At 59.5% G+C, this 24,901-nt stretch overlaps 5 protein-coding genes across 5 annotated transcripts; all 5 read right to left on the bottom strand.

Moving 5' to 3' along the window:
• Nucleotides 1-412: 412 nt before the first annotated feature.
• Nucleotides 413-3,913, bottom strand: LSCM1_02767 (uncharacterized protein; the record flags this gene model as incomplete). Its single annotated transcript, XM_067320342.1, has 1 exon — nt 413-3,913. One exon carries the CDS (start codon nt 3,911-3,913, stop codon nt 413-415), a length of 3,501 nt encoding a protein of 1,166 aa, XP_067175717.1.
• A 969-nt stretch (nt 3,914-4,882) lies between these two features.
• LSCM1_02766 (uncharacterized protein) lies at nt 4,883-6,574 on the bottom strand (the record flags this gene model as incomplete). The annotated part of the gene is made up of 1 exon (XM_067320341.1): nt 4,883-6,574. One exon carries the CDS (start codon nt 6,572-6,574, stop codon nt 4,883-4,885), a length of 1,692 nt encoding a protein of 563 aa, XP_067175716.1.
• Nucleotides 6,575-8,237: 1,663 nt separating this feature from the next.
• On the bottom strand, nt 8,238-8,537 carry LSCM1_02765 (uncharacterized protein; the record flags this gene model as incomplete). Its single annotated transcript, XM_067320340.1, has 1 exon — nt 8,238-8,537. One exon carries the CDS (start codon nt 8,535-8,537, stop codon nt 8,238-8,240), a length of 300 nt encoding a protein of 99 aa, XP_067175715.1.
• A 2,096-nt stretch (nt 8,538-10,633) lies between these two features.
• LSCM1_02764 (uncharacterized protein) lies at nt 10,634-12,217 on the bottom strand (the record flags this gene model as incomplete). Its single annotated transcript, XM_067320339.1, has 1 exon — nt 10,634-12,217. The coding sequence occupies one exon, from the start codon at nt 12,215-12,217 to the stop codon at nt 10,634-10,636; it is 1,584 nt and encodes a 527-aa protein (XP_067175714.1).
• Nucleotides 12,218-13,280: 1,063 nt separating this feature from the next.
• Nucleotides 13,281-19,505, bottom strand: LSCM1_02763 (uncharacterized protein; the record flags this gene model as incomplete). The annotated part of the gene is made up of 1 exon (XM_067320338.1): nt 13,281-19,505. The coding sequence occupies one exon, from the start codon at nt 19,503-19,505 to the stop codon at nt 13,281-13,283; it is 6,225 nt and encodes a 2,074-aa protein (XP_067175713.1).
• Between the last annotated feature and the right edge of the window lie 5,396 nt (nt 19,506-24,901).

Below are 24,901 nucleotides of genomic sequence, written 5' to 3'. Positions count from 1 at the left end.
CCGAAATCAAGTACCGCTGCAGCTCCGCAAGGCTGCGCGTGTACAGAGTTTACTCGGCCAGCACTTATTCCCCACCGAGACGACTCAGCCTCGCCAGCAGCCCTTGCTGTCGCGGGACGAGGGCGGCAGAAGGGAAAGGGACCCTGTTACCATGCAGAGAGAGGGCCAGCGTGGGTGGGTGAACGGATGATGAGACCAAGACGAGTCGGCCGAACCAGGAAGGGAAAACGCTGTGTTCATTCTCCGCTTTCGTGTTGTCTGTGGTGGTTACTGCTGCAGTTTTCGTCCATCCTTCCATCTGCACGCCCCTCCCCCCTCACGAAGTGCCTTCTACATGGCTGAGCAAGAGAGAGAGCCCCTCACGCTCCGCACGAGATGAATCAAAAAACACGCAGGCTGACGAGGAGGCAAATCATCGCAGCCACGCCTGCCATGGGCAGTATGCCATCAGCTGCGGCTGCAGTAGCCCCTCAAACTCCATTTGTCGAAGGTCGATACGGCGACGGGGTTGCCTCTGCGCCGTGTCACGCGAAGTCGACGAGGGCACCACTGAGGCGGCACTGGCTGCTGTCCTCCTGGATGCCTTTTGGGCGACCCGATCCCCGTCACGCGCCAAGGAAGAGGCTAATGCGGACGGTGATGATGACGACGCCTCTGAAGGCGGCACAGACAACGAGGCGGCGGAGTGATTGCTGCTGTCATTCTCCCCAGCATCCACCGCGTCGTCCGCTGGCACCTCGTTCTGCAACGTGTAGCGCTTGAGCAACGGCTCCAAGGCTGCCGCAATGCCGTCCGAGGTATCCCCGTATGCGGTACTCGCCGTGAACCGAGTGGAGTCAAGCGCCGATTTGCTAGTGCTGCTCACCTGTGGCACCACATCCACCCCCATCAACTCGGATATCGCCGCGCACTGCGCAAAGGTGATAAGGGCTAATCGTGCTTCTCGCGAGGGCGGTGGGCGGCTGCGCGTGTATGCGCAGCCGCCCGGCCCGCCGGTGCTCCCCAAGGCAGAGGCACCGCAACCACCACTACCACCAAGCCGGCGCAATTCCTGCGCCGTCCACTTTAGCAGACGACGCCGCACTCCCTCCCCACTGGTCTCGTCGATGCGACATTGAAGAAAGCGGAATAGTGGAAAGATATGCCGAGCCGCACGCAGGCGCTCTTCCATTGTAACGACACGACGACTAGTGCCGGCCGGCGGCGCCATGCGCAGACGCACAGGTTGAACGGGAGCGGCAGAGAGAGACAGAGAAGAGGCGCTGACAATAGAAGACGCCGCGGACGACGCCCATGTCGCTGAGGAGCGTCCAAAGGCGCTGCTGCTGCTGCTGCTCCGCGGCTGCTCCACCGGTATGCTGCCCTTGATCACAAGAGTAATGAGCTTATGCAGCAGCCCCACGGACTCATCCTCCGTCCCACGCATCGACAGACTCGGAGCGAGGTACAACAAGTACACTGGCCGATCGACGCGCGCTACGACGGTCAGATAGAAGAACACGATGTCCATCCACCAATCTGCATTGCCGCATGAGCCGGCGCCCTGCTGACGGCGGAGGTCATCGGCTAGTCGACCGTATACGAGCGTCGCACAGTCGCGCAGAATGCGGAGATAAGGCTGCGAGAGTGTGTTGAAGAGATGCTCGAGGGGCTGCGAAGAAGCGAGCGACCCACCGGCCACCGCGGCAGAGTTCCAGTCAGACAGGCTCCCGGCATCACCGAGAGCAAGCGAGCCGGATTGTGAAAGTAGAAGCGCGGCTGTCGACAGGGAAGAGGGACTATCTAGGCCGGAGGACGCAGCCGTGGGAGGTCGAAACGAGCTGGCTCGTCCCGCGGTAAGCGGGGCGCTGGGGAATACACTGACAGAGTGACCACCAACACCTGTAAGCGCCGATCGCGGCCCTGAAAGGAGGGCCGCGGGGTTCCCCAGACCAGACGCCGCTGGAGAGCCGAACGGGCTGCAATGAATAGTTGCTCGACGCGTGCTCAGCGCCATCGCAAAGGATGAGGTGCCGTCGCTGAGCCCGTGAACGCCACCGAAGGGTGACCACCCACTCTCGTGCTCCTCTGCATCTTTGGGCTCTAGGGTCAACTCCACATCCAGCAGCCGGTTGAGCAGCACGCGCACGATTTCGTTGCGGTGCGACAAGAGCTTATTGTTGTGCTCGGCCGTCACATCAAGGAAGCTTGGCGCGCTAGCCGCTACTGCTGAACCGGGAACTGCCGCTGCGCCGCTAGCACCCTCGCTGCTGAGCTGGTCAGCTACCTCCCCAGCAAACCTGGCCTTCCTGCGGGTTATTGCCGCACCAGAGCTATCACTGCCACCGGCAGAAAATGCGGCTGTGACCTTGCATCCAGCCAGGCCGCCAGCGTGGCCGCCTTTTACCACCGGTCTCGCAGAGCCCCTGCCGTGCGCGTCACTGTCGCTGATTTCCGTTTCGCTCGCGGTCGTGGTCGCCTCCACCAAGGACGAGCTTCCTCCAAACAGGGATGGGCGGGGCAGAGTTTGTTGCCGCAGCGCCGCCTCGCCAGCCCGTGCCCCCTCCAAAAGCGTTGCGCTCACGTAGCCTGCCGGCAGAACGCCGGTCGTTGGCAGCATCGACGATAGCGAGGCGCGGTCACCCTGCTGATGCACCGAGGCGGGAGACGACCATCCGCCCATGTCGGTGCCGCTCTCCTCTGATGTACCTCCAGGTAGGGGCACAGAATAGGAGCGCATGGCGGATGGAAGCAGACATGAGAAGTCGCCGGCGCCACCTCTGCCATCCGCGTGAGGCGAGCGCAGGGACTTGAGAAGCTCCACCGCGCGCTGCAGGCTTTGGCTGTTGCCAAGGCGCGAATGGTACGCTGGAGTGTGCCCCTCTAGTGCAAGGTACAGCAAGACAGCTGTACAGGCCACGTGATGGCGCCGTTCCACCCACCTACGCCGCGGCATGAAGTCGGCAATGCAGCCCTCCAGCAGCTCCACAACGTAGCTGGCGCCGTACTTGGTCGCCACAGCATTTAGGACACGAATGAAGCTGTCACTTGGGATGGAGCGCCGCGCTCCATCGCGCACAGGCGGACGAAGCTGACAGGGTTTCAGTAACACCTCGAGGACCCCACGCACCGTCTGTTGCGACTGATCGATCAATGTCAAGCACACACGCTCAAACGCGATTTGCAGACGCACATGCCAGCGCGTAATGGCGTGCACTGCCGCCACTGAGCGATCTGAGCTGCCACGGTAGCTCGCTGCCACCCTCGATGGACCGGATCCACTACCAATGCGACCGCCGCCACCGGTGTTGCTGTGATCCCCTCTACCACAGGTACCAGCTACGCGAGCCCTGCGCACCTGCGCCGTGACCGGGTTGCACGCCACCGTTTCTACAACACGCCACCACGGCATTGTGTGCAAGACGCCAAGCACGAGTAGGCGTAGCTCCGATAGGGCGCTTCGGTACGCACTGAGTAGCGCGTCTACTTCCATGCTCGGCAGAGAGCCCCTGAACGCGGAGGACGATAAGCCGCCACGTGAGCTGCCGCTTGCGCCTAACGACTGGAGCGGGCGGCTGAGCTCGCGCAGCCACTGCTCCGCCCCGTGTAGAAACTCCACCACTTCGCGGTCGCGCATCTCAGCCAGTGAGGTGCGCCGCAGCACCTCCTGCAGTGCCGGCAAGTGCAGCAGGTTTTGCCGAGCGACAGTGGTGTCAGTCACGGCTGCCACACCACCACCAAGACCGGCCGCACTTCTCTCACCGATGTGGCTCTGTCGATTTCGAAGAAGCCCACAAGATGCGAAAAGAGAGCCGCCGTTATTCAGCGCGCAGGCGACAGCACCGGGCGCACCACCGCCGCACGCGGCAGAAAGTGGTGCAAGCGGTGGAGAAGAGGAGCCGCTACGGCCACGCTTGCGTCCCCCTGGCTGCATTTCGTTCGACTAAGGGTTCGCGCAACTATGCGTAGAGGTGGACAGCGTTGGGCAGGGATGGCAGGCCCGGAGGAGTGGTGCGCGAGGTCGGTTAGTGTGCGACGCAGCAGCGCTGAACGTAACGGGTCTGTTCCGTTCCGTTCTGCTGACACGTTTGTAGCCACAATCGCGTACCCCACGCCCCCCCATGAAAAAAGAGGAGAGTAAAGGACCTTTTTACTCTATTATTGTAGAGGAAACAGAAAAACACATGCGCCGGCGCGTTGCCCGCAGATGCGCACAAATGCGATCTTCTGCCCTCTGAGAGGGAAACGGCTCGTCTGCGAGTACGTGTGAGTGCGGGTGTGCTTGCCTCTGGGGAGCGCACGGTGGCCGATGGGTCTGGAGTGCAGGACAAAGAAAACAGCGAGAGGCCCAATACACCTGGTGCGATGCCCAAAAGAGAGGAGGGACAGAGAGGGGGAGCGGCATACGAAGGAGGAGGGCGAGGGGCCAAGCGCAGGGCATATGTACGGTGTCACAGAGACACACGAGACAAGCATGTGGAGGCACCCGAGCTACACCAAACCAAAAGACACACGCGTACGTCCGCCTCTGTGGGTGGGCGTGTTAGGCCATGACGACCAGGCCGCGTGCACCCATCAAGACCGCAAACGTCCGTCGCTGTGCGTGCTGGCTCTGATGACTTGGCCTCAGCTTGACTCAATCGCTGCCGGTGTAAGGGGAAAGGGGCGCCGCCATCACCGTTGGACACGTTACACTTTGAAAAAAAAAAGGCAGAGCAGTAGCAGAGCAAAATCCAAAGGAGCTTTGAAACTGATGGAAGAAAGAAGTTTACGGCAAGATAACCACCAACTTCCTCAGCAAGGAGTCCGTCACACGCCAAGGCACGAAGAGGAGGAGGGGGAGTGTCGGAGAGAGGGTGTGTGCGTGTGTGTGAAGGGGGAAGGGAGGGGCTCAAGCACTGTGTCATGGAGCAGGCACGCGCCTGCTCCATCGCACGTGCGCCTCGACCGCCGAAAGCCACCAAAACATGCACTCGTTCGTGTCTGAGACAAGGCGTAGACCTCCCTTGATGCTTACGAGCGGTATCTCATTCATGTCAGTCGCGGCGCAAGCGTGTGTCGAGGATCGGCGATCTATGACGGCGGCGGAGTTCGCTTCGCCGCCGTGGCCGTGGCGTGTCGATGCCGAAGACCTCAACAGCGTTGCAGTGGAGGCTGCACAGGCAGGTGTGCCTCCCCATTCCGTCACTTCAGCAGCAGTGAGGTAGCGAGTGCTCGATGGCAGCGACCCTACCACGCCCAGCTTCCCGCGTGCCGCGTCTAACGTGAGAGGCACCTCACTGCCAGGAAGTAACACAAACTGCTCCCTCGATGGCGGCACTGGCGCCGACCTAGGCTGCTCGCTGGCCCCCGCACCTCCCTCATCGATGACGGGAGTGTCTCTACTAGCCCCGCATGCACCACAGCCCACGCCGCCTGACTCCGCATCAACGCCGCTGCAAGAACCTGCACCAGCTGAGAGGAGATGAGCAGACGACCACGACGACGTAGCTGCGGCCCAAGTAGCTTGGCGTATGTCACTGGCGTATGGCTGTAGAGCATGCCGCACGTGGGCATCGACGTCAGCGAAAGCAAGGGTACCTATGCACACTGCGTAGTCGTTCACACAGAGGGCATAGTCGTCCTCACACGCAAGACCGATGTTTGTCATGGCTTCTGCCACGCTCGCGCCGTATTCAATGCCTTTGTGCGCCTCATCTCGATTACACACACCAGTGCAGCACAGTCGTCCCTCAGGCGTAGGCGAGCATGAGCTTCGATTCGCCAGGAACGCGCACCTTGGGGCGCGCGGGGAAGGAGGCGCAGGCCCTCCGGCGTCAGCAGCGGCAAAGGCGTGCGATACCGCCATTGCAGAAGCGGTGTGTGAGGTGCGCCAGTCGCACACCGGCACGATAGGCCATCCATCACAACGACAACTAGAGGCTGACAGCGAAGTGGAGATGTGCGCTAGACCAGGACGAAGGCGCAGCACGCACACCACACCGGTGGTGTCTGAAAGCCAGAAAAGGTCATACGGCACCATAGTCAATGGAGCGGAAGATACGGCTGCCCCTGCTGCAGCGGCAACGCTCCCGTTAGAGAAGGCATCGATGCAGCGCACAATACGGCCACACACGACGAAACGGTGACAGGCAACCGCATCCACACGGATCGTGCTCTCGCCAACGCGGGCAGCGCTGACAGCATCGCGCAAGTTATATCCATCACCACACACTTCGCAGCCTACTCCACACGAAGCCGCCATGGAAGGCGGCGCTGACGAGAATGTAGAGGTGGACGTCCCCTGCGTGGCGTGGCAGCCGCAGCGCTCTTCGATCAGTGAGGCGCCGCCGCTAAGCTGATTCATGCCAAGAATAGCGCGGCAGAGCTGGCGAGCTGTGACAGGGCGAGGGGCACGACTGAGGCCGCTGCTGCCGACGATGTTTGAACAATCTGTCACCCAACGCATTCCTCGGTTCCCACTGCCCTTGTGGAGTTCATGTTCTTGGCGGGCCACCGCCAAAGGAAGAACCGATGAGCGCTGGGGCGGAGCGGTGGCGTTGCCAGCAGCGCCGGGAGGAGTCCCGGAAAAAAGAAAAGCTGCGGAGCACCTCATGTGGAAGCGACGGCGGCAGTGGGGAGCGCCTTTAACCGCCCGGCGGCACGAAAAATGTGCCGCGCTGCTTAAAAGGGGAAAGCGACAGATAGAGGGAGAAGGGACGATGGAGGAAGGTGGAGTCCGTAATGAAAGTGATGCTTGGCTGCGTGTGCGACAGAGGTACAGGACCGATCCACGGCGATCGAGCTCGCATGCAGCAGCGAGGAGATGGCGCCCGCCATTCGTCGCTGCAGCGACGCAGCGTATCTCATCAAGCCAAGAGAGGAAGTCGCCCTCTCTACTCGGCAAGCTAGAGCTGAGAGGGGGGCTCACTGACGTGAGCCTTTGCTCGACTGCGCAGTCCCCCTTGCCGCGCATGTGCACCGCCGCATCACCAAAAGAGGAACTACGGCTTACCAGAAAGGCGGCAGCAGCGGCGAGGCGCATGCAACGACAAGAGCAAAGAGGGAAGGGAACAGAGAGAGGAGAGGACGGGATGCGGGGTCGAGTGATGGCGAGCGAGATGCTTCTCACGACGAGTCGATAGAGTGAGCATCAGAATGAAGGCGCATCGCTTTGACCGTTTCGTTCACTATTTCCGCTTTTTCTTCCTGTGTGTGTGTGTGTACGCGCATGCGTACGTAGGGTGACTTCGCAGGTACTCCCTCGTGTACATGGGGCGCCTCCCCCCACACACACACACGATGACAACACTAAAAGCAAAGCCACCTCCGTCCTTTTCACCCACCACCACTGCTCGCCTGGCCATCCTGCACCTTTTCTCCCCTCCCCCCTCAGCTACCAGCGCCCCACCACCACCACCACACACACACAGGAAGAAGCAAGGAATGAATGAGCTCCTCTTTGCCTCTCGCTGCCTTTACCTCTTGATTAGCTCCAACGCTTGTATCGGCGCTCTGCATCGTCTCTTCTGCATCCGCCGTCACGCCCACTTCGGCATGCCAGCGAAACCGCCGGCAAAGGATGACGCAAGGAGCAGCAAAAAGGCGCTATGGCAGACGCTTCCACTACGGCCCGACACTGAAGAGCATAGCATAAACAACGGATGCCGCGAAGCACAGAACGGCGGAGAGTCTTACCGAGTCCGACAGAAATCGTCAAGGCAGACAACCCTCCTCCAAATCCTCACAAAAGCATGCCACTCACAGTGCAAAGCCCTGCACTTACCCAGGCACTTCTGCGCAGCACTTCAGGCGCGCTTTGGCGACGCTAATGCATGCTTCCACCAGCAACGCGTTTCCTCACGATGAATGCGCGTGCGTCGACGATTGACGATCCTCTTTTGTGCGTGCGTGTGCGTTCGTGCAGACTATTTTCATGAAAGCCTTACAGCACCACTGTGGGGGAGCGGGAGGGGGGCACGCAGAAAGCGCCATCCCAGACAGTACTTTCCGCAACACAAGAGATCCTTCCAGCAGCACCGCTTCTTTCTACACAGAACGTCACATAACAGTACTCCAGAAAATGCCATGGAAAGCTTCCTCCGTAGCGCAGCTCGCTGTAGCATGAGAACAGGCCCGCCGCACTCTCAGGAAAGTGAAAATTCATGGGACGTCTGAGGAAAGGGCAGTTGCCGGAAGACTGCAGTAAACACGTGCGCGGCGAAAACAAAAGTCCAGCGCATCAAGGGGGAGCCCCAGACCCCTCCTTTGAGGGCTGTTTAAAAGTTGCGGTGGTGGGGGTGCTCGTCCACGGCCCCGTCGACGGTGTAGCCGGGCGTCTCCAGGTACTTTGGCACGTGCGAGAGTGGCGTGTCCATGCCCAGCGCCGACTTGGGGTTGGCCTGGTACCACTCCTCCTTGAACGGTTCCTGAATAGCGACGTATCGGAAGCACTCGCGGCCGCCGTAACTCCACATAAAGATGCGATAGGTGCCCACCAGCCCCACGACGGTCGCGATCGGCCATACCATGCAGATTGCGTAGATCTCGCACCGCCGCATCCAACCCGGGAGCCCCATGAGTTACGTATCAGGAAGGGGGGCGTCGAAGGATGAAGACCAATAGAAGCTGCAGGCGCTTGATGCAGATATGCAGGAGGATTATACAACGACAAGACGCAATGAATATATGCATATATTTATATGTCTTTGGAGAGGGCAGGAAAGAGCTAGCAGCCTGAATCTGCTCGGAGAAACAGGAAGTGCGCGACAGGCGCGAGAAGAGGCCAATAAGCGAGCCACAGTGTCCTCCTGCGTGAGAAGTGGGTTCTGTGATTGTGTATGCTCTGCGGCACTTGGGTCAGGGTCGAAAAATGGCAGGATCGGTCCACTAGAACGCGATACACTGAGAATGAAATGGTCTCCTCTCTGGTGACGCGGCTACCTGCTCACATGCCAAGTCATGAACCTGACCGCTTTACGTACTGGTCCGTCACGCCGCGCGAGTCTAAAGGGCGGCACCAACATGCAAATCAGAAAGGATCAGACGCGCAGGAGCAGATGATGACTCTTCAGCACATTCCGCGCAGAGGTGCGCCTCTCGACCACACAAGCAAGGGCCAAAGAGTCATGCTGGTAAGGGGAATAAGAGGGAGGTGGGGAAGTTCCCTCTCCCCCTCCGCTTACCCATATCTACCAAGCGTGCTGCGGCAAACCTCGCAGTCGCCTGGGCCAACAGGTGAACAGGCGGCACATCTGCTGCGTGTCCCACAGGGACATCGGATTCACAGGCAGAAGGATTTCGATCCGCCCCCCGTTTCGGTGTGCATGTGTATGTGTGTGTATGTGTGTGTGTGTTGGGGGCGGGGCAGGACGCAGAGGGAAGTTCTCAACGCCTTTCCACTGAAGCTCGTAGAGCGCTCCAGCTCGTCAGAAAAAGATCACTCGCAGGTGAAGAAATGTTCTACACCTGCCTTAGATCTTTTTTTATTGCCGCTTGCGTGCACGCGTCGATGCTTCACTTGGAGCCGCTGACACCAACAGGAAATATCACCAGTAGGTGAGCCCATGTACTCATCCGTCCACCCATGCTGCTGGAGGAGCGAACGGGTGCCTTTTTTGCTTCCAGCGAAGTCCCTCGCAGTGGCTGCGTGCGGTGTGGCCCGTGGATGCAAACGGCAGCTTGGGCAGATATGCAGCAACAAAAAGAAGAAACCGGCACACAAACGAAGAGAAAAAGCCCGGAGCACATCACACACCAACACAGAGAGAGAAAGAGAGAGCGGAGAGGGGGGAAGAAGGGAAAGGATGAAGCGGCGGCACACTCCCAAAGAGGAATTTCACGCAGAGAAACAAAGGACACAAGCAAAGAAGTTCCCTGCGCAGAGTACGCCTACTCGATGTTCGCGGCTTTCCTCTCGATGCTCTTCGCCTGAGCCATTCACCCTCCCCCTCTCTCATCCACACACACACACACACTTACACACACAGCTTCTCCATGAAGCAACAATCCATAAACACATAAGCGCCCGATATATATATATATATGTATATATATGTATCACTTAAAAAAAAGGCGAGTGATCGCGTCTGCGTCTGCGTCTGTCTGTCTGTGTGTGTGTGTCTGTTTGTATGGAAACAAAACACTCCACTGAGACGTCGTCGACCGTTGCGAAAGGGAAGCAAAAGGGGACACACAAACATGAAATAAAAGAGGGAGACAGAGAAAACGTGAGGACGGACAGCGGAGCCGAGGACTCTTCGCAAGTGCACGCGTGCAGGCGCACCGAGACGCATACCGGCAGGCACGAGGAGAGATGCTCGCGATACACCTTACAAAAAAACGACAATAAAAAGGTACCAATACCACCACTACTACCACCACCACCCTCTCCTCTTCCCTGCGATAGGAGAGAGCTGCAGCCGTCGCCGCCGGACACCGTCAGTCCACCACCACGACTGCAGTGTGTCACCGCATGGTCGCGCCAGAGGGCAGTTGATGGGAAGAGTGAGCAAGGGCTAGACTCTCGCAATGACTTGGAACACGCAAAACCAATGACGGTAACGGATCAAAGAGAATCACACGGGGCCAGGAAGAAGAGGTCCCATGTGCGCCTCCATCTCACTCGCGAGCACATGCCGTTTGGTAGGTGCGCACCGTGACCGCGGCTTCCTCTCTACAGCAGTTCCCCGGCAAACGTCTGTGCAAGCAAAGCAACACCAAAGCCCGTGGCCTCATCGCGGGCCGCCGGCCCGGCCAAATCAACGTGTACCCACTCGCCCTCATAGTCCCTCGCCAGGTGGTTGCCAATAAACTGCCCGGCACAGCTCACCTGCGCGTTGCTTCGATTCTTCACGCTGTTCTTGTAATCAGCCACGGCACTGGAGAACTCGGAGTTGAAGAATTCAGGGCAGTAAACAACCGGAAAGCACAAGTCGCCGCACGCCTTGCCGGAGGCGACAAAGCGGCTCTCAGCTGCGTCTGTGTTGGTGTAAATAGCAGCGTGGTGCTGCCCAGTCGCAATCATTTGCGCGCCCGTCAGCGTCGCCATGTCCACAATGATGCTGGGCGTGTAGCTCAGCTCCTTGCAGGCGTGGTAGACGCCATCCGCGAGCACAAGTCGGCCCTCGGCATCTGTGTTGTTAATCTCTACAGTGACGCCTGATTTCATGCGCAATATGTCATCATTGCGCTGCGAGCGAGGGCCCACAGCGTTATCAGCGAGGCACAGGATGCTTGAAACCTCGATCGGCGCATGCAGCATTGCCAGGCACAGCAGACCGCAGAACACCGCGGCTGCGCCGCCCATGTCATGTTTCATGGAGCACATACCGTCACGGGATTTGATCGCAAGACCGCCTGTGTCGTACACAATGCCCTTGCCCACAAAGGCGATTCGATCTTTGGGGGATATGCCCGCCTTCGGCTTGTACGACAGTGTAACGAGGTGCGGCGGGTACTCAGCGGCCTTCCCTGTACCATACAGACCGCCATACCCAAGTTCGCGGAGATCCTCTCCCGCAATCACCGTGGCAGACGCGGCGATGCCATCGGCCTTCAGCTTCGCCGCCCATCGTACCGCAATCTCTGTGAACGTCACCGTATCCAGCAAGTTCGTCGGCGCATTCACCAGTCGCTGGCATAGCTGCACGCACTGCGCCACCACAGCGAGTGAAGCTTTCTTGCCAGCTGGCAGCACCACCCGAACCGGGCGTCCCGGGTTCATGTAGTTCTGCTCCGCGCGTCCGCGCTTCGCAGTAAATGACTGGTTGCATGACCGCGCTATCGCGACCGCCACGCTCGCCTCATAACCGCGGCCCAGGAAGTAGATGTCCAGCCCAGCCTCGGCGTCTGCCGCGGGACATTCCGCCATCGCCTGCTTCACGATCTCACTCATCTTATCCGGCCTTGACGGACAGTTGTGACGCGACGCAACAGACGGCACCTTGCCAATCAGTAGTCGCAGCGTCGGTGTCACCCTCGCCACGTGAGCGCGCGACTCCGGTGCCGTAGCGGCGACAGCGCACATCGCCGCGTCGTAGTGCGGGCATAGTGCTTTCGCAGCAGTCTCCTGCAATTGCGCCTCCGTGCCCAGGACGAGCACTGTCTGTAACCTTCCCGTCTTCGCTGCGAGCGCTCGGCCCTCCTCCACCGTGTGGAAGGTCACATTGCTGGTAAAATCCACGCAGCTGTCCACGAAGGCGGACACATTCGCCTCTTCGTACGCTGACTGGGAGCGGACGCGCTTGGTGCTGTTCATCGCTCCAGCCACCATTCACCTGAGCCCGATAAATCAGCGAAAAGCGCTGGTACTTTCACGAGAAGGCGTCAAAGGAGGCCGGTACAAAAAAAAAACGACGCCAAAAAAGGAAATCCGATACGGTGGAAGCGTGTGCGACGCGGTGTTGCACTGGCGCGAGAGGGGTAGTCCGACGATAACGAGAAGTCAGGCGCGTATCATAAGGTGATGCGACAACGCGCGCAGAGCCTCGCGTATAGTTGTTATGGCTGTGGGCTTTCTGTAGTGAAGGGTCGGTGGGTGGGTGGCGGTGTGGGGGTGGGGCGGTGGGTGATGGTGGCATGACGCGCACGGCAGCATCCAGCATGGGGCATGTACGCCCATCCGAAATGTGAGGAAGGAGGCACGAGAGCAAGAGCAGCAGAGCAGTTTGATCGCTACCAGTAAAAAGGTAGAGAAGATCAAGGGCGCTTTCAGCTCCAAGTCATGCAGGGTGCGAGCCCGAACACGTCAAGCACCATCGCGGGCCTCGGCCACATAGATGAAGAGAGCAGACTCAGACAGACGCGCGCTGAGAGAGGTTCCTCTTATTCGCACAGTCTTTGCCGAAACATGGGTAAGCTTCTCATGAATGCCATCAGCACAGTTAGCAGTTTTGCATGGGCTAGATAAGCAAACATACTTCTTTCCCGAGGCGAGCGCAGCGGTGCCAAGACGGGACACCTCTGTCAATGACGTTTGTGTGAGTAAGGAGGGAGGGGAGAGGGGGTAGCGATAGAAGCGAAGAACCACGGTAGCGTCTCAGAGAGTCGCTGTGACACATCAGCTTGTGTGCACTCCGCTTGCGCATGCTGTCTTTCCCCTTCGCCCCCCTCTTCCCCGGTCAATTTCGAAAGCGAGGCCGAGAGGCATCGAAAGATGTCGAGAGACGCGAAGAACCTTACCGGCGCAGACGTCTCTGCCTGCACACAGAAGTATGCGGAGAAGGAGGCGGCAGAGGGAAGACAGAAGAGGCAAGGGAAAAGAAAGCCCGCCACAGCGAGCAGACACGCGCGCGTACCTCTCCGCTACTTCCACCAGCACCTCAAGCAGTGTCAATGCGCGCCAGCACGTCCAGGAGTCGATCCAGCGCGAAACAGCTTTTGGCAGTGAGCGGGGGTGACACACGGTAGCATGCATCAAGCTCTTGCAGTGCATCCATCAGCTGTGCCTCCGTCTCAGCAGAGATGAAGAAGCGGTGCTTCGTCTTCCAAATCCGGAGGCACTCGGCGATGTCCAGTGGGCGCGTAGCACTGAAATTCCGCAGCAGCGGCACGTAGGCACTTTCATCCCCAACATCTTGCGAGCCTGGTGCGTGAGACCTCCGGGCGGTCCGGGCGGTTCGCAGCGCCGTCCCATTCTTGGCGAGGACACGCTCGAGACTGTTCAGGTTGTCGTTGATTCTCATGTACCGCACGTAGCGGTTCAATGCGGACGCCTCCTGGTCGGACTGAATGGCGGGGTGCTTCAGCTCCATCTCAAGTAGCGTCACAGGGTCAACAGAGCACTGCATCGACTCGCTGCACTTGCTGCCGGGGAACTCCTCTACAACGTGCCGGACAGCCTCGAGAACAGCTTCGTAAAAATCCTGCACGCCAGGACTAGCACCGCTACCGCTCATGCCCGATGACGAGGCCGCCTGGTCGCAGTGGAAGGACAGGAAGACGCTGTGGTGAACTAGCCGCACAAGCACGCGGCAGTTATCGTCTTCGCAGTCATCGCTCTCCTCCCGGTCCTTGTAGAGTAGCCACGCTGTGTCGAACCACAGCCCATCCCACCGGCGCGGTGAGCCTTCGGCAGAGGTGCGAGTCAAGTACGTAGAGAATCGAGGCAGCACAAACGACTTTCCAACGCAATCCGCAAAGTAAGAGTCGAACGGGCCCCGCGCCGCCGCTGCCGACGAGCACCCTGCAGCAGTGACTCGTCCACGCGTCGCCTCCGCTGCCCACTGCTGCGTCGGTCTACCCCACCTCTGTGGTTGCACTGGCCCGAGGTAGACCTTGCTCGAAACCGTGGCCAGGCGGCACATGAGCTTCGGAAAAAAGTTGCGTGGTACCATGTCGAGCTTGAAGATGTAAAAGGGGCCGGAGAGGAAACACGGGAAAAGCCACGTGACACCGGCAGATGCGGGGGTGCGGCAGCTCAGCGGGTACAAAACAAAGCTTTCCTCCTCCGGTTCAATGTCGTCCGGGTTGTGCCCATCACCTTCATGCACACGGCCTCTTTGCCGCTGCGGTGCAGCAGAAACGGGAAGAGCGCCTGCCTCCACCTCCACGCCTTGTGCGGGCGCCGCAGCAGTTGGTGACGCGTCCGGGGATGGACTAAAGAAGAGCTTGTGCCCCACTATGAGGAGGTCGCAAAGCACAAAGAGTTCAATGATGCCAGCCAGTGGCACAGTGTAGCGCGCATTGGTTGCAGGCGAGTCAAAGCCAGCAACGCCGATGCTGTCTGCCTTCCGCACGCCAGCCTTGCCTCTACCGACGTCGACGCCAGTGTCGCTGCTGCCGCTTCCGGTGACACCTGCACTGTCGAATGCTCTAAAATGAGGCTCCAGCATAGTCGCGAGAACAGGCAGCGTCAAGACTCCGTAGCGAAGCAGGTGGGCCGTGTCCATCGCCGCAACCTTCACCACGTCGATGACTCCCTCGGCCTCCGGTGTGAGCAAGATGCGTAGTACTAGCTCTTTTCGAGTCGTGATTTCCGGCCTTTGCTTCCCGGCTGTGGCCTCCGCCTGGGCATCATTCTCGCTGTCTAGCCCATCAGACTCCGCTTCGGCGACCAGCGCGCAGCACGCCAGCGTTGTCAGCGCACGGCAGAGCCACCGCACATCGAGAATGACATGTTGCCGTAGCGGTGTGCTCCGAAAGCGATGCGCCAGCACACCCCAGTCTGCGAGCAGCTGTACGTGATGGCGGAGGGTGTCCCTGGCAAGAGAGGGGTCTGCGGCTTCGGCTGCGTCGTACTGCGCGCTGACTGCCGTTGCCAGCGCCTTGAAATCGCGCAGAGACAGGCACCACTTTCCTCTTTCCCGCAGTAGACCCACCTGGCGGCCAAGCTCCAGGCACCGCACAGGCACAAGTCCACTGGCAAAATCCGTATCGGCCCGGCACCGATCACGCGCCAGGTCTCCGAGCCATTCCAGCCACTCGGGAAACCCCTCCACCGCCCGATATCCGGTGGAGTACACCTGCCGATGCACGTTGTCGACAGCGAAGCGGCCCACCACTGTAGGTCGCAGCTGTGGGTAGGGCTGCAGCATCTGAATGAGGCTGACCACCTGCAGCTCTAACTCTTCCATTTGAGCTTGCAGCATCGCCTGCTGCGCGGCTGTAAGGCGGCGAGAGAAGAGGCCGCCGCTTCCGTCTTTGCCATCCGCGGCGCTGCGGTGGTGGGCGTGTGTGGCAACCAGCACCAGCGACACCGTATGACTGTCTGTGCGGCACAAAATATCCTCCACAATCCCCCGCAGGGACATGAACGACGGTCCGCCGTGCAGCGGAAAGCACAACAGATACGTTACTCGATGAGCAGGAAGTTGGTCTAGCAGCGGGCTGAAGTAAGGCATCCCGCCAAGCTCGTGCACATGGAGGCGCATCGGCGTCGCGCCGGCGGCGATTAGTGTGGTGGTTTGGATACCAATCGTCGGATGCACCGCCCCTGACGGCCATGAATTACTGCCGGCATCGACGCCAGTGGGGACGCGACTGTTGCTCATGAACGCCGAAAAGGCAGAGTGCAGCCAGGGTGTGTCGCGCGTCTGCAAGTTCCGCACAAGACTCGTCTTCCCGCTGCCAGACGGCCCCACAAAGACAAAATTGTAGCGGCCCACAAAGCGTGGCGCGGTTTCGCTTCGGTAGGTGCTTTTCGACGGGTACGTGCGCATCGACTGCAAATAGGAGAGGGGCAACGCCGTATCGGGGTTCAGGTGCGTCGTTTGCGGAGCGCGCTTGCTCGATGCTCTCGTCTGTGCAATCGGCGTACCTGCCGCTGACTGCAGGCGTTCAATGGGAAGCGAAAGGCTAGGTGCGTTAGCAATCTCTTTCAGTAGAGGGCTCGCAGCGGAGAGGCCAGCCGAGTCCGAGAAGGTCGTAGAGGATTCCGTTTCGGCAGCGTCGGCGCTTACCGTATCGAGCGGGTCTCCGAGCACTGAATGGTACTGCTGTAGGGGAGGCGTTGACAGTCGGCTTCCTGGAAGCGCCTTGCCCAGGGCAAGAGTGGGAATGAGCGGTCTGGATAGCGACTGCGGTGCCGCCAAGGCAGCGCCCGTACCAACACCACCAGCTCCTCGTCGCTCATGAGTGCCCTCTTCAGGGTACCCCTGCTCTGCGGAGAAGCTCACGGGCTCATCGCCCTGATTGTAGGTCCACTGAGAGGAGTCGACTTCGAACGACGACGCCGCATCCGCGCGACTGTCTTCACGCTCATCGCCGTCGCCGGGCGTACCGCCTCGCGCCCGCGCTTTCGCGTCCACACCCACCCCATCCGAGCGCCTGTCAAAGGTGGGCGTCAACCGTTGCAGCGACTTCAGCGCCTGCTCCTGCGTGTTTGCAGACGACGCGCCCGAACCAGTCGCTGAGCCCGTGCCGCGATCGCTCTTAGCCCCATCGGCACTCTGGTCGCCATCGCCGCCGTACATTTCGGTTTCCATGCGAGCTGTTTGTAGTCCGCGCGACGTCACTGGGGGCGCCGCAGGGTCCATGTACTTGAGGTGAATGTGATCGTCGCCAATGTCCAGCACGTCTCCGCTCTGCAGGACGAGTGAATCGCTGCCCCTGACGACGAACGGTCTTCGGCACATGGGGCGCATGACAAACGTCTCGTACCCCGTGCATGCCCTTAGAACCGTCGTCGAGGTAGCCGTTACGGCAGTCCCCGCCGCCTCCAGGCGTTCAAGGATGCAATGCGGCCCGCCTACGCCATCGCTGAACTCTTTCGGCAGTCGTAAGTATCGTGCGCCGGCGTCGTCATCATGTACCACCGCATTAGCATCGCCGTCGGAGCCCACAAGGTGCGAGGAGAGCACGAGGGATGAGTCGAACGACGTTGCCTGACTGCTGACCTCACCGTCACTTTCACGCTCCGTCGGGGATGCCGCCGCCTTTGCGTCCGACGCGGCGCTGAGGTGTGACAAAAAGACCCCAACACGTGTCTCTCCAGGCACAAGATGGGCAACGACCCAGTCACCCGCCCCGTCCATGTTCAACAAATACGGCTCCTCGCGGCACAGACGTATCGTCGCACCCCTCACCCCAGCGGTACTATTATAGGTGCCCTTGGTTGCTGCCGCCGCCGTCGCCAGCATCGCCGCTTGTTCCTCCTCGTGTCGCTTCACAAGCTGCGCTACATGCTCCTTGCGCTCTGCCTCCGACTCCGACATCTGTCGAATCATCTCCTCCGCACGGCGCAGCTCAGACTCCAACGTTGCAACGAATTCGGCGCGGGACTCCACAGGACTCTTCACTATCGGTGAATTTGGCGCTGGCGTCCCCTCACTCCCCTCCAGAGAGTTTTCTAAGCCCGCGCTCTGCGCTTGCAGCCCCTCGTCGGTTTCGTGCATGTGCGTCGCGTCCATATCCGTTGCTGATGAGTGCGCCCCGCTCCTCTCGCAGCTTTCACACTCGCCCTCGTCCGCCCAGTTCTCGTGAGTGGCGTAGAGGTGGCTACCTTTCATGACTGACGGTAAGGGAGGCGACTCGCTGACGGCGGGTTCGCCAGGCCCCATTGCCATTGTCGTTGAAGTAGAGGAGCGCTGCGCCTCTGCACTGAGCAACGAGCGAATTTGCTCCCGCAGTCGCGTCACCTCCTCTTCCAGCTCTCGTATTCTCTTGTCACCGGCCGTTTCATTGACGAACGCCTTTGTCACGATTGCCTTGGCCCGATCTGCGTACCTCAGCGTGCTCAATGACTCGTCGTAGCTGTCTCCGCTGGGGCTCACAGTGGCAATCATGAAGGTTTTGCTGTTGCCGCCGAGGGACTCCTTCAGAAGAAAGGTGAGTGTCGAGTCGCGGTAAGGAATGTGCCTCTTCGGCGCAGCAGCGGACCGCACCATCGACGCCCCTGAAGGGCTGTTGGCGGTCGGTGTGGACTGAGCAGCGAGGGCATTGATGACGATGCCGAGTGTCGTGAGCGACTTATTGATCTGCGCACCTTCCTTGAGGGTATCTCCCTCAGCCCCGGTCGCCTTGGCGCGCTCGCTGCCCGCGAGGTCTACCAAGTTGATCTTGGCACCCAACTGGGTCGTCATCGTCGCTGCCGCCGACGAGGATGCCCCTGTGGTCACAGCACCAGGACTCCCTTTGCCAGAGGGGACGGCGCGCGTACGCTTCTGCAGCAGCTGCAGTGTGAAGATGGCGTGTGACCGGCTCGACGTTTCGTTCATGCGCGTCGACGCCATGTGCCGGCGCTGATTTCCTCGCAGCATGAGTCGAAGCACCTGCTCCTCACTCGTCACAGCGATTTCAGCGAGGCCTTCAACGTACACGCCGAGAGTCGGGTGCTCGCGCACCCGAAGCGCAGCGTCGGCCGAGTCCGCCGCATGAAGCAAGCTGGAGCGACGCACAGACCCGCTCACAAGACGTGGCGAGGCGGGCCCGCACCCCTCACTCCCGCCCGCCACAACCTTGGCATCGTGCACCTCGTGCAAGAGGGAGCGGACACGCTCGCGATAGATTTCGAGGTAGCTGACGTAGACACTGAAGTCCACCTCTTCTTCCTTCTCCAAGGCGGCTTGCTTTCTCTTCCCCATCTCCAGAAAGAGCTCGCGACACAAGCGCGGTACGATACCCGGTGCATCATCGATGGAGCAGCCGCCATCGGCGCCCATCATGCAGTAACTCTTTCCGCTGCCTGTCTGGCCATAGGCAAAAATACATGTGTGGTAGCCACAGAAGCTGGACTGTAGAACCGGCCTCCCGATCCGCTCATACACCTGTTCCTGGGTGGAGTTCGCGTCGTAGACATTGTCAAAGGTGAAGCGGTGGTGACGGATACCACGCAGATGCGGGTCATTGGCAAGAAGCGCGTGCACGTCCCGCTCCGACTCCCCTGGCGGGAGGATGTATAGAGTGTTGTACTCTTCGAGTGCGGCGATGCAGCTCCCGGCGCTCAGCTTCAGCTCGCGTGAGTTGAGTGGCCGTAAGCGTACACTCACCGTGATGCGCCCCTCCTCGTAGTTTGTGTTTCGCTCGGCGCTATTCTCTCTCGACTGTGCCTCGGACTCGGCTCGGCTCGACGCTGCCTTGTGAGAGGCACTCACTGCGCTGTCGTTCATCGGCTTGGCCGTGTCTGTTTCGACCGTGAGAGCAGTCGAGGGGGAGGAGGGGATGACGAACGCGAAAGGTGGGGCCCGTGAGCACCAGCGAAGACGACGACGTCAAAAGCGGCTGTCGCGTTCGACTGAGTGGAGGAGCGCGTGTGACAGAGGCTCCTCACGTGGCAGAGGGCGGGGGAGAGAGACGATGTGGAGACGGTGTCGAGTTCGTGACCGCCTTGGGGGTGGGGAGGAAGGGGGAGAGAAAAAGAGAGGGAAGTGTGTGGGTGGGTGTGTAATGAGGAGGTAAAACAAAAACAAAAGTTTCTCAGGCCGGGTGCGCCAAGCAGTGAGCGGCCGACAGACAAGGGAAAGGAATACCAACGACGAAGCAGCCTCCCGTGCACGCCGCTACGCGTCACCGATGCGCCACGGAGGCCTTTGCGTACAGCTGAGAAGCGCGACTCGTGGAAAACAGCAAAAGGAGATGAGCGTTTGCCGGCGCATGAAGAAGAACACAAAGAGAGCCGAGCACCCCCCCGATAAGTCTTGTGGGGGATGAGGGGGGAGGGGGGCAACACACGGTCGGTGAGGGAAAGGGAGCTTCAGCGGCTTGCGCCACACCAACTCTGCTTACCAAAGCCGGATCGCCGACACGAGAAGCAGCAGCAAGAGGCCCTTTGATGCTCAGACACCCTTTTCTCACCAGACGAAGGCAGTAGAGGTACGCTGAAGCCACCTACCGCCTAGGGAGTACCACACTCTACAACAAATGGGAGCAGCCGATTGTACCCTGGTGAAGAGAGAGGAGGAAGGAGGCGGACGGAGGGGGGCGCAAAGAAGGGGGGAAGCGCAACACAGGCGCGAGCAGTTGACTCGCCGCCGCGAGGCAGCCGAGAGCGAGAGGAAATGGAAACAGCACAAGAGGAAGGCGAGCGAGGTGACGCAAAGCGCATCGAACGAGATGTGCCGTGCGATGAATGGCTCTCTACCGCCTTACAGGCTATATGCAGGGGAGGTGACGTGCTACGAGGGCACAGGAGATGTAATCCCATGGAGGAAGGGGAGAGGGGAGGGGCGGAGGAGGCGCGAGTGGTGTGCGCGCGGCGCGGAAGAATTGAAGGAGGAGGAGAGAGGCAATGAAAGCGTTGGGGGGAGGCGCCCACGAGGATAATATGCGAAGTGGAGAGGGGACATATGTTGCGCTTGAAAGAGCAGCAGAAGCTCAGCCTCGCAGCATCACCTCACATCAGGTCGAGCAAGAGCCGCCGTGCACTGCGCCGTGAGCATATCGGTTACTCGCCCCGACAATTTCACGCACACCAGTCACAAAACGTGGCCGCGGCACCGCATTCGCGATGGAAGAAGAGCGACGAGAACATCAGAGAGCGCAGATCGACCTTCCAGAAGACGACGACAGCGCCTTTCTCATCTCTTCTGTACTGCGATTCATCTTCTTTCGCCTTTGGCCGCTGTGCAGAGAAGGATACGGTTCAGGGGCAGGGGGAGAGATGGGGAAGGGCAGACTCCGTTGCCCTGTCCGCCTGTTCCGAGAAAAAGAGCACCTCGACGTCTGCGCCTGAAATGGACTGCTCTTCACCCCCACCACCATCATCACCACCACCCCCTTTCTCTTCGTTCTCCTCTTTCGGTTATTTCGCTGTTTTTTCTTCTGTAACTGAGACTCTTTGGCTAAAAGGTGGCTCGCACACCACATCAGCCCCTCTCCCTCCTGTTGCTTCCTCGTGTCATGTCCATCCTTGTCCGCGCGGGGGTGGAAAGAGGGCCTCCCCCCGCCGCCGCCACTTTCCTGCAACGCAAACGCAATGGAAGCAGAGGCATACGCATTGTGCGGGGTCTCATGAAGACATGCAGTGGGCAGGGCCGACATAGTCCGCGACAAATTAGCGGCGCTTCAGTTTCTCACCGGTATCTACCGACAGATGACCGTAGAAGCGCAGGGAAGAGCCACATAACGCCCTCTCGGCCGCCGAGAAGGAGCTCGGTGGTGAGTCCTCGGAGACGAGAGAGCTGAGTACCGCAGACACCGCTCTATGAGGGGATGCGCAGCGGCAAAGGTACGCAGACGCCATCCGTGTATTCAAAGAAGCAATGCATTGCCTCCAGTCCAAGAATCTGCGTTGCCTTCACAGCTCAAGGGCCATAAATCCAACTGACGTGGAGAAAGCGGATGTGCAGCGCGCAGCCATCTTGGAAAACAACGTCAGCGCAACAGCACCGCGTGTCGGTATAGGTCACAAGAAAGCGTGCACAGCGTACAAGCCTCAACAGTACCCAACACAAAGGAGCTGGGGCGGCTCATATCATCGACATACTGTGAGCGCGCTCTCCCATGAGAGTCGTTGCAAAGCTGTGACCCCCACACCCACATGTTCGCAAGCAAACTGACATTGTCAGCAGTTTAAAGCAGACAAGGCCTTCCAAGCACACAACATGCGCAGGAAAGAAGCGTAGAGGCTGGGTGTGATAAAAAGATCGCTCTTCAGTCGAGCATGCGCGGTGCAACGCATCAGTGCTGTCCTCATGTACACCTTTGCTTGCCAGCGACGGTCGATGGAAAGGCTCGGTGGCGAAAAGGGGGTGCAGAATACGCGGACGCGCAAGATCTGCAGACGAGAAAGCTCAGCTGCGGCTCAATGTGAGCGCGTTCCACATGATTATGCTCGCTGGTCGCTCACCCGCGCCTCAAACATCTCTGCATGTTCATCTGACAAGCAGCCGCAGATGGTGACAATGAGAGAGAAGTGGCGGAGGTGCATGCGCGGGAGTGTCTTCCTGTAGGTGCGCAGGCGTGCGTCAAACCTGAATACAGGGCAACAAGTGGTCGTGGCGATTGGAAGGGCGCCAGGCAAACCAAATGAGGAGAGTGTGGCGCGGAAGGCGGCGGCACCGTCATGGAGGGAGAGCAGAGGGGGATGCGGGTCAGTGTAGGCGGACGGTTTGGCTCGTGCATGCGGAAAAGAAGAGGAGACGGGGGCAACGAGGAAAAAGATGCAACTTACTACGCTATCAGCGGTGCAAATTTGCAAACATGCGCCGGTGAGGGAGGGGCAGAGGGGCGGTGGCGGGAATGTGTGGGAGCTTGTACCATGGCGAGTTGGAGCGTCTGTCAACGAGATAACAGGTCGTGGGGTCTACCAGGGTGGGAGGGAGGCGGCCTGTTCCTGTGCTCGCTAACGCTACGATAGAAAGGGAGAGGAAATGACCAGTACGCAAATGTCACAACAAAGGGAAGAATTTTGTTGTGTTGTGGCGTGCAGCTTAAAGAATCTTCGATGTGTGACTCCTCCCCTCTCCTCCCTGCGCCCGCGACTGTACCTCAGCCGATTCAGGTGCACCTGTGAAGCCACAAGCAGGCGCACCCTTTTTTCTCTCGAGTCATCGAAGCCTGCGCGCTTTGTGAAAGAGAAACCGACCTTTTTATGCGCATCGTAGCCCATCTTACCCCTCCCGGCCTCTGTCTCGGCACCTTTGCAGTCCTCGTCCCTTTCTCTCCCTCTCGATGAGGGGCCTACAGAGAGAGAGGCAGAAAGAGAGAAGGGGAAATGAAGAAATTGGGAGAGAGTCTTTTTTTACATTTTTAGCCCATGAGCGGCGCCAATACAATTCCAAGACGGACACACACACACGCAAACACAAATGTGCGCGGCAACAGCGGCAGAGACGCGCACGCGGGCTCGCTACCTCTTTCTTGTTCTCCACACACCCGCGAATCTACCTGCAGCTTCTCCGTCCATCATCTACGTATCAGCTTCACATGGGCCCGCCCTCACTGACGACGGCAGGATGGAGATGCCAGCGCCCACGATAGAGCAAACAAGGAAAGGAGGTCTGAAGTCCCCTTCAAACACCGCGGAGAAGTGGGTGGAGGTGGGGGTGGGGGGCACGCGTTTCATACAACCCCGTTTCGCGCGCTGATCCAACGCATTCCACAGGAGGGGCGTTGTAGAGGCGAAGAAATACGTGCAGATGCACATGTGCGTGCGTGCTCTGCCCTGTGAAGCTGGGCGAGCTCACAGGAAAAAAAATCGAGCGCTGATGCAGGCCGTCGCAGAGGGAAAGAGGAGGCATGCACACAGCGAGGGTACACAGACGACGCACCTTTTACGTACGCCGTGCACGAGTCCGCCCAAGAGAACATGAGGGGTACTTGAGCGGCACAAAAGAAACGTGTAAGGAGCCGCCAGTACAGCAGACCCCGTCCATACGCAGTCAACAACAAAAAGGGCGTTAGAAAACGGCTTTGCGTTTCCGTTCGCACCTTTTTCTTTCCTGTAAAAAAACATCAACGCATTTATTCGGTCATCGAACATCACCGCCACTCTACCACTCTCCTGTCATACCTTCTCTCTATTCACACACACCCAACCACGCACAAATACGGACGCAATCTGCACACACGACCAAGCCAAGGTCCGCACCGCCCTACACAAAGGTCCCAAAATGCACCACCTTGTGCGTAGCAGTCGTTTGGGCGGTGTGTTCAATCGAGATACAGACTCGGTCAACCTGAGCTAGGCCACTGCCTTTATGGCTGCACAGCCAATCCACCCCTCTACAGGTCGCCGTGTAGCCGTTTGTGTGATAACGGTGGCTACCCCTCGTGCATCTCCCTCGGGCGGCGCAGAAGCCACACACTAGTAAGCACAGCGAGAGCGACCTGCGTTATCCTTCAGTCGAGCCGACACTTCGCGCTGCCTATTGATTGTGCGACGGTTCTCACCATCGCAGGCGGCATCCGCCGGCATGCATCGATGTGAGCTCTCCCTGAGGTACGCAATCAACCCTGTGTGCTACACCACCAAAGGTGGTTCAGCATGTGGGAGGAGGAATGGGGAGGGGGCTTCGTGGCTCACCCCCACCGATTGACATCGCGGGACCCCTGAGAAGCCACGCACGCGGAGAAGTGTGCGCCTCTAGCCCCCCCGCTTCACGTAAGGGGCTACAATCGTTAGGGGAGAGAGGTGGAGGAAAGCTGTGAACAAGCAAGTGTACTCACGCTGAAGTACGCGTGTGCGGCCCTTCCCTCGCTGCATTCCTTTTTGATGCCGGTCGACCAAGGAAGGGGAAAACGGAGGAACAGAGGGAAAGAGCGACGCACCATCCAATATCCACGTGCACACGCTTACCGTATGAAAAGCGCGCTGGGCATCTGTGCAGGAGACAAGCGCTAGGTGCGTAAGAGGTCGCTTCCCGCTGCAGAGCCCAGCAGCAAAGACCCACAGCGCACACCAGCCGTGATCGAACACGGTGTCGAAACACAGGAGGCGGGAGACGGCTTCGATGATTCATTTAAAGGTGCTATAAGGCCGACAATGGAGAGGGGGAAGATTGGGGCCCAGCGAGAAACGGGAGAACAAGAGGCGAAACAGCGACACACGAGGGTGTGCAGCGTG

Source organism: Leishmania martiniquensis, chromosome 33, assembly GCF_017916325.1.
Source record: "Leishmania martiniquensis isolate LSCM1 chromosome 33, whole genome shotgun sequence".
Classification (NCBI taxonomy): Eukaryota; Euglenozoa; class Kinetoplastea; order Trypanosomatida; family Trypanosomatidae; genus Leishmania; species Leishmania martiniquensis.
Note: the sequence above shows the minus strand (reverse complement) of the source record. Positions and strands in the feature narration are given on the sequence as shown.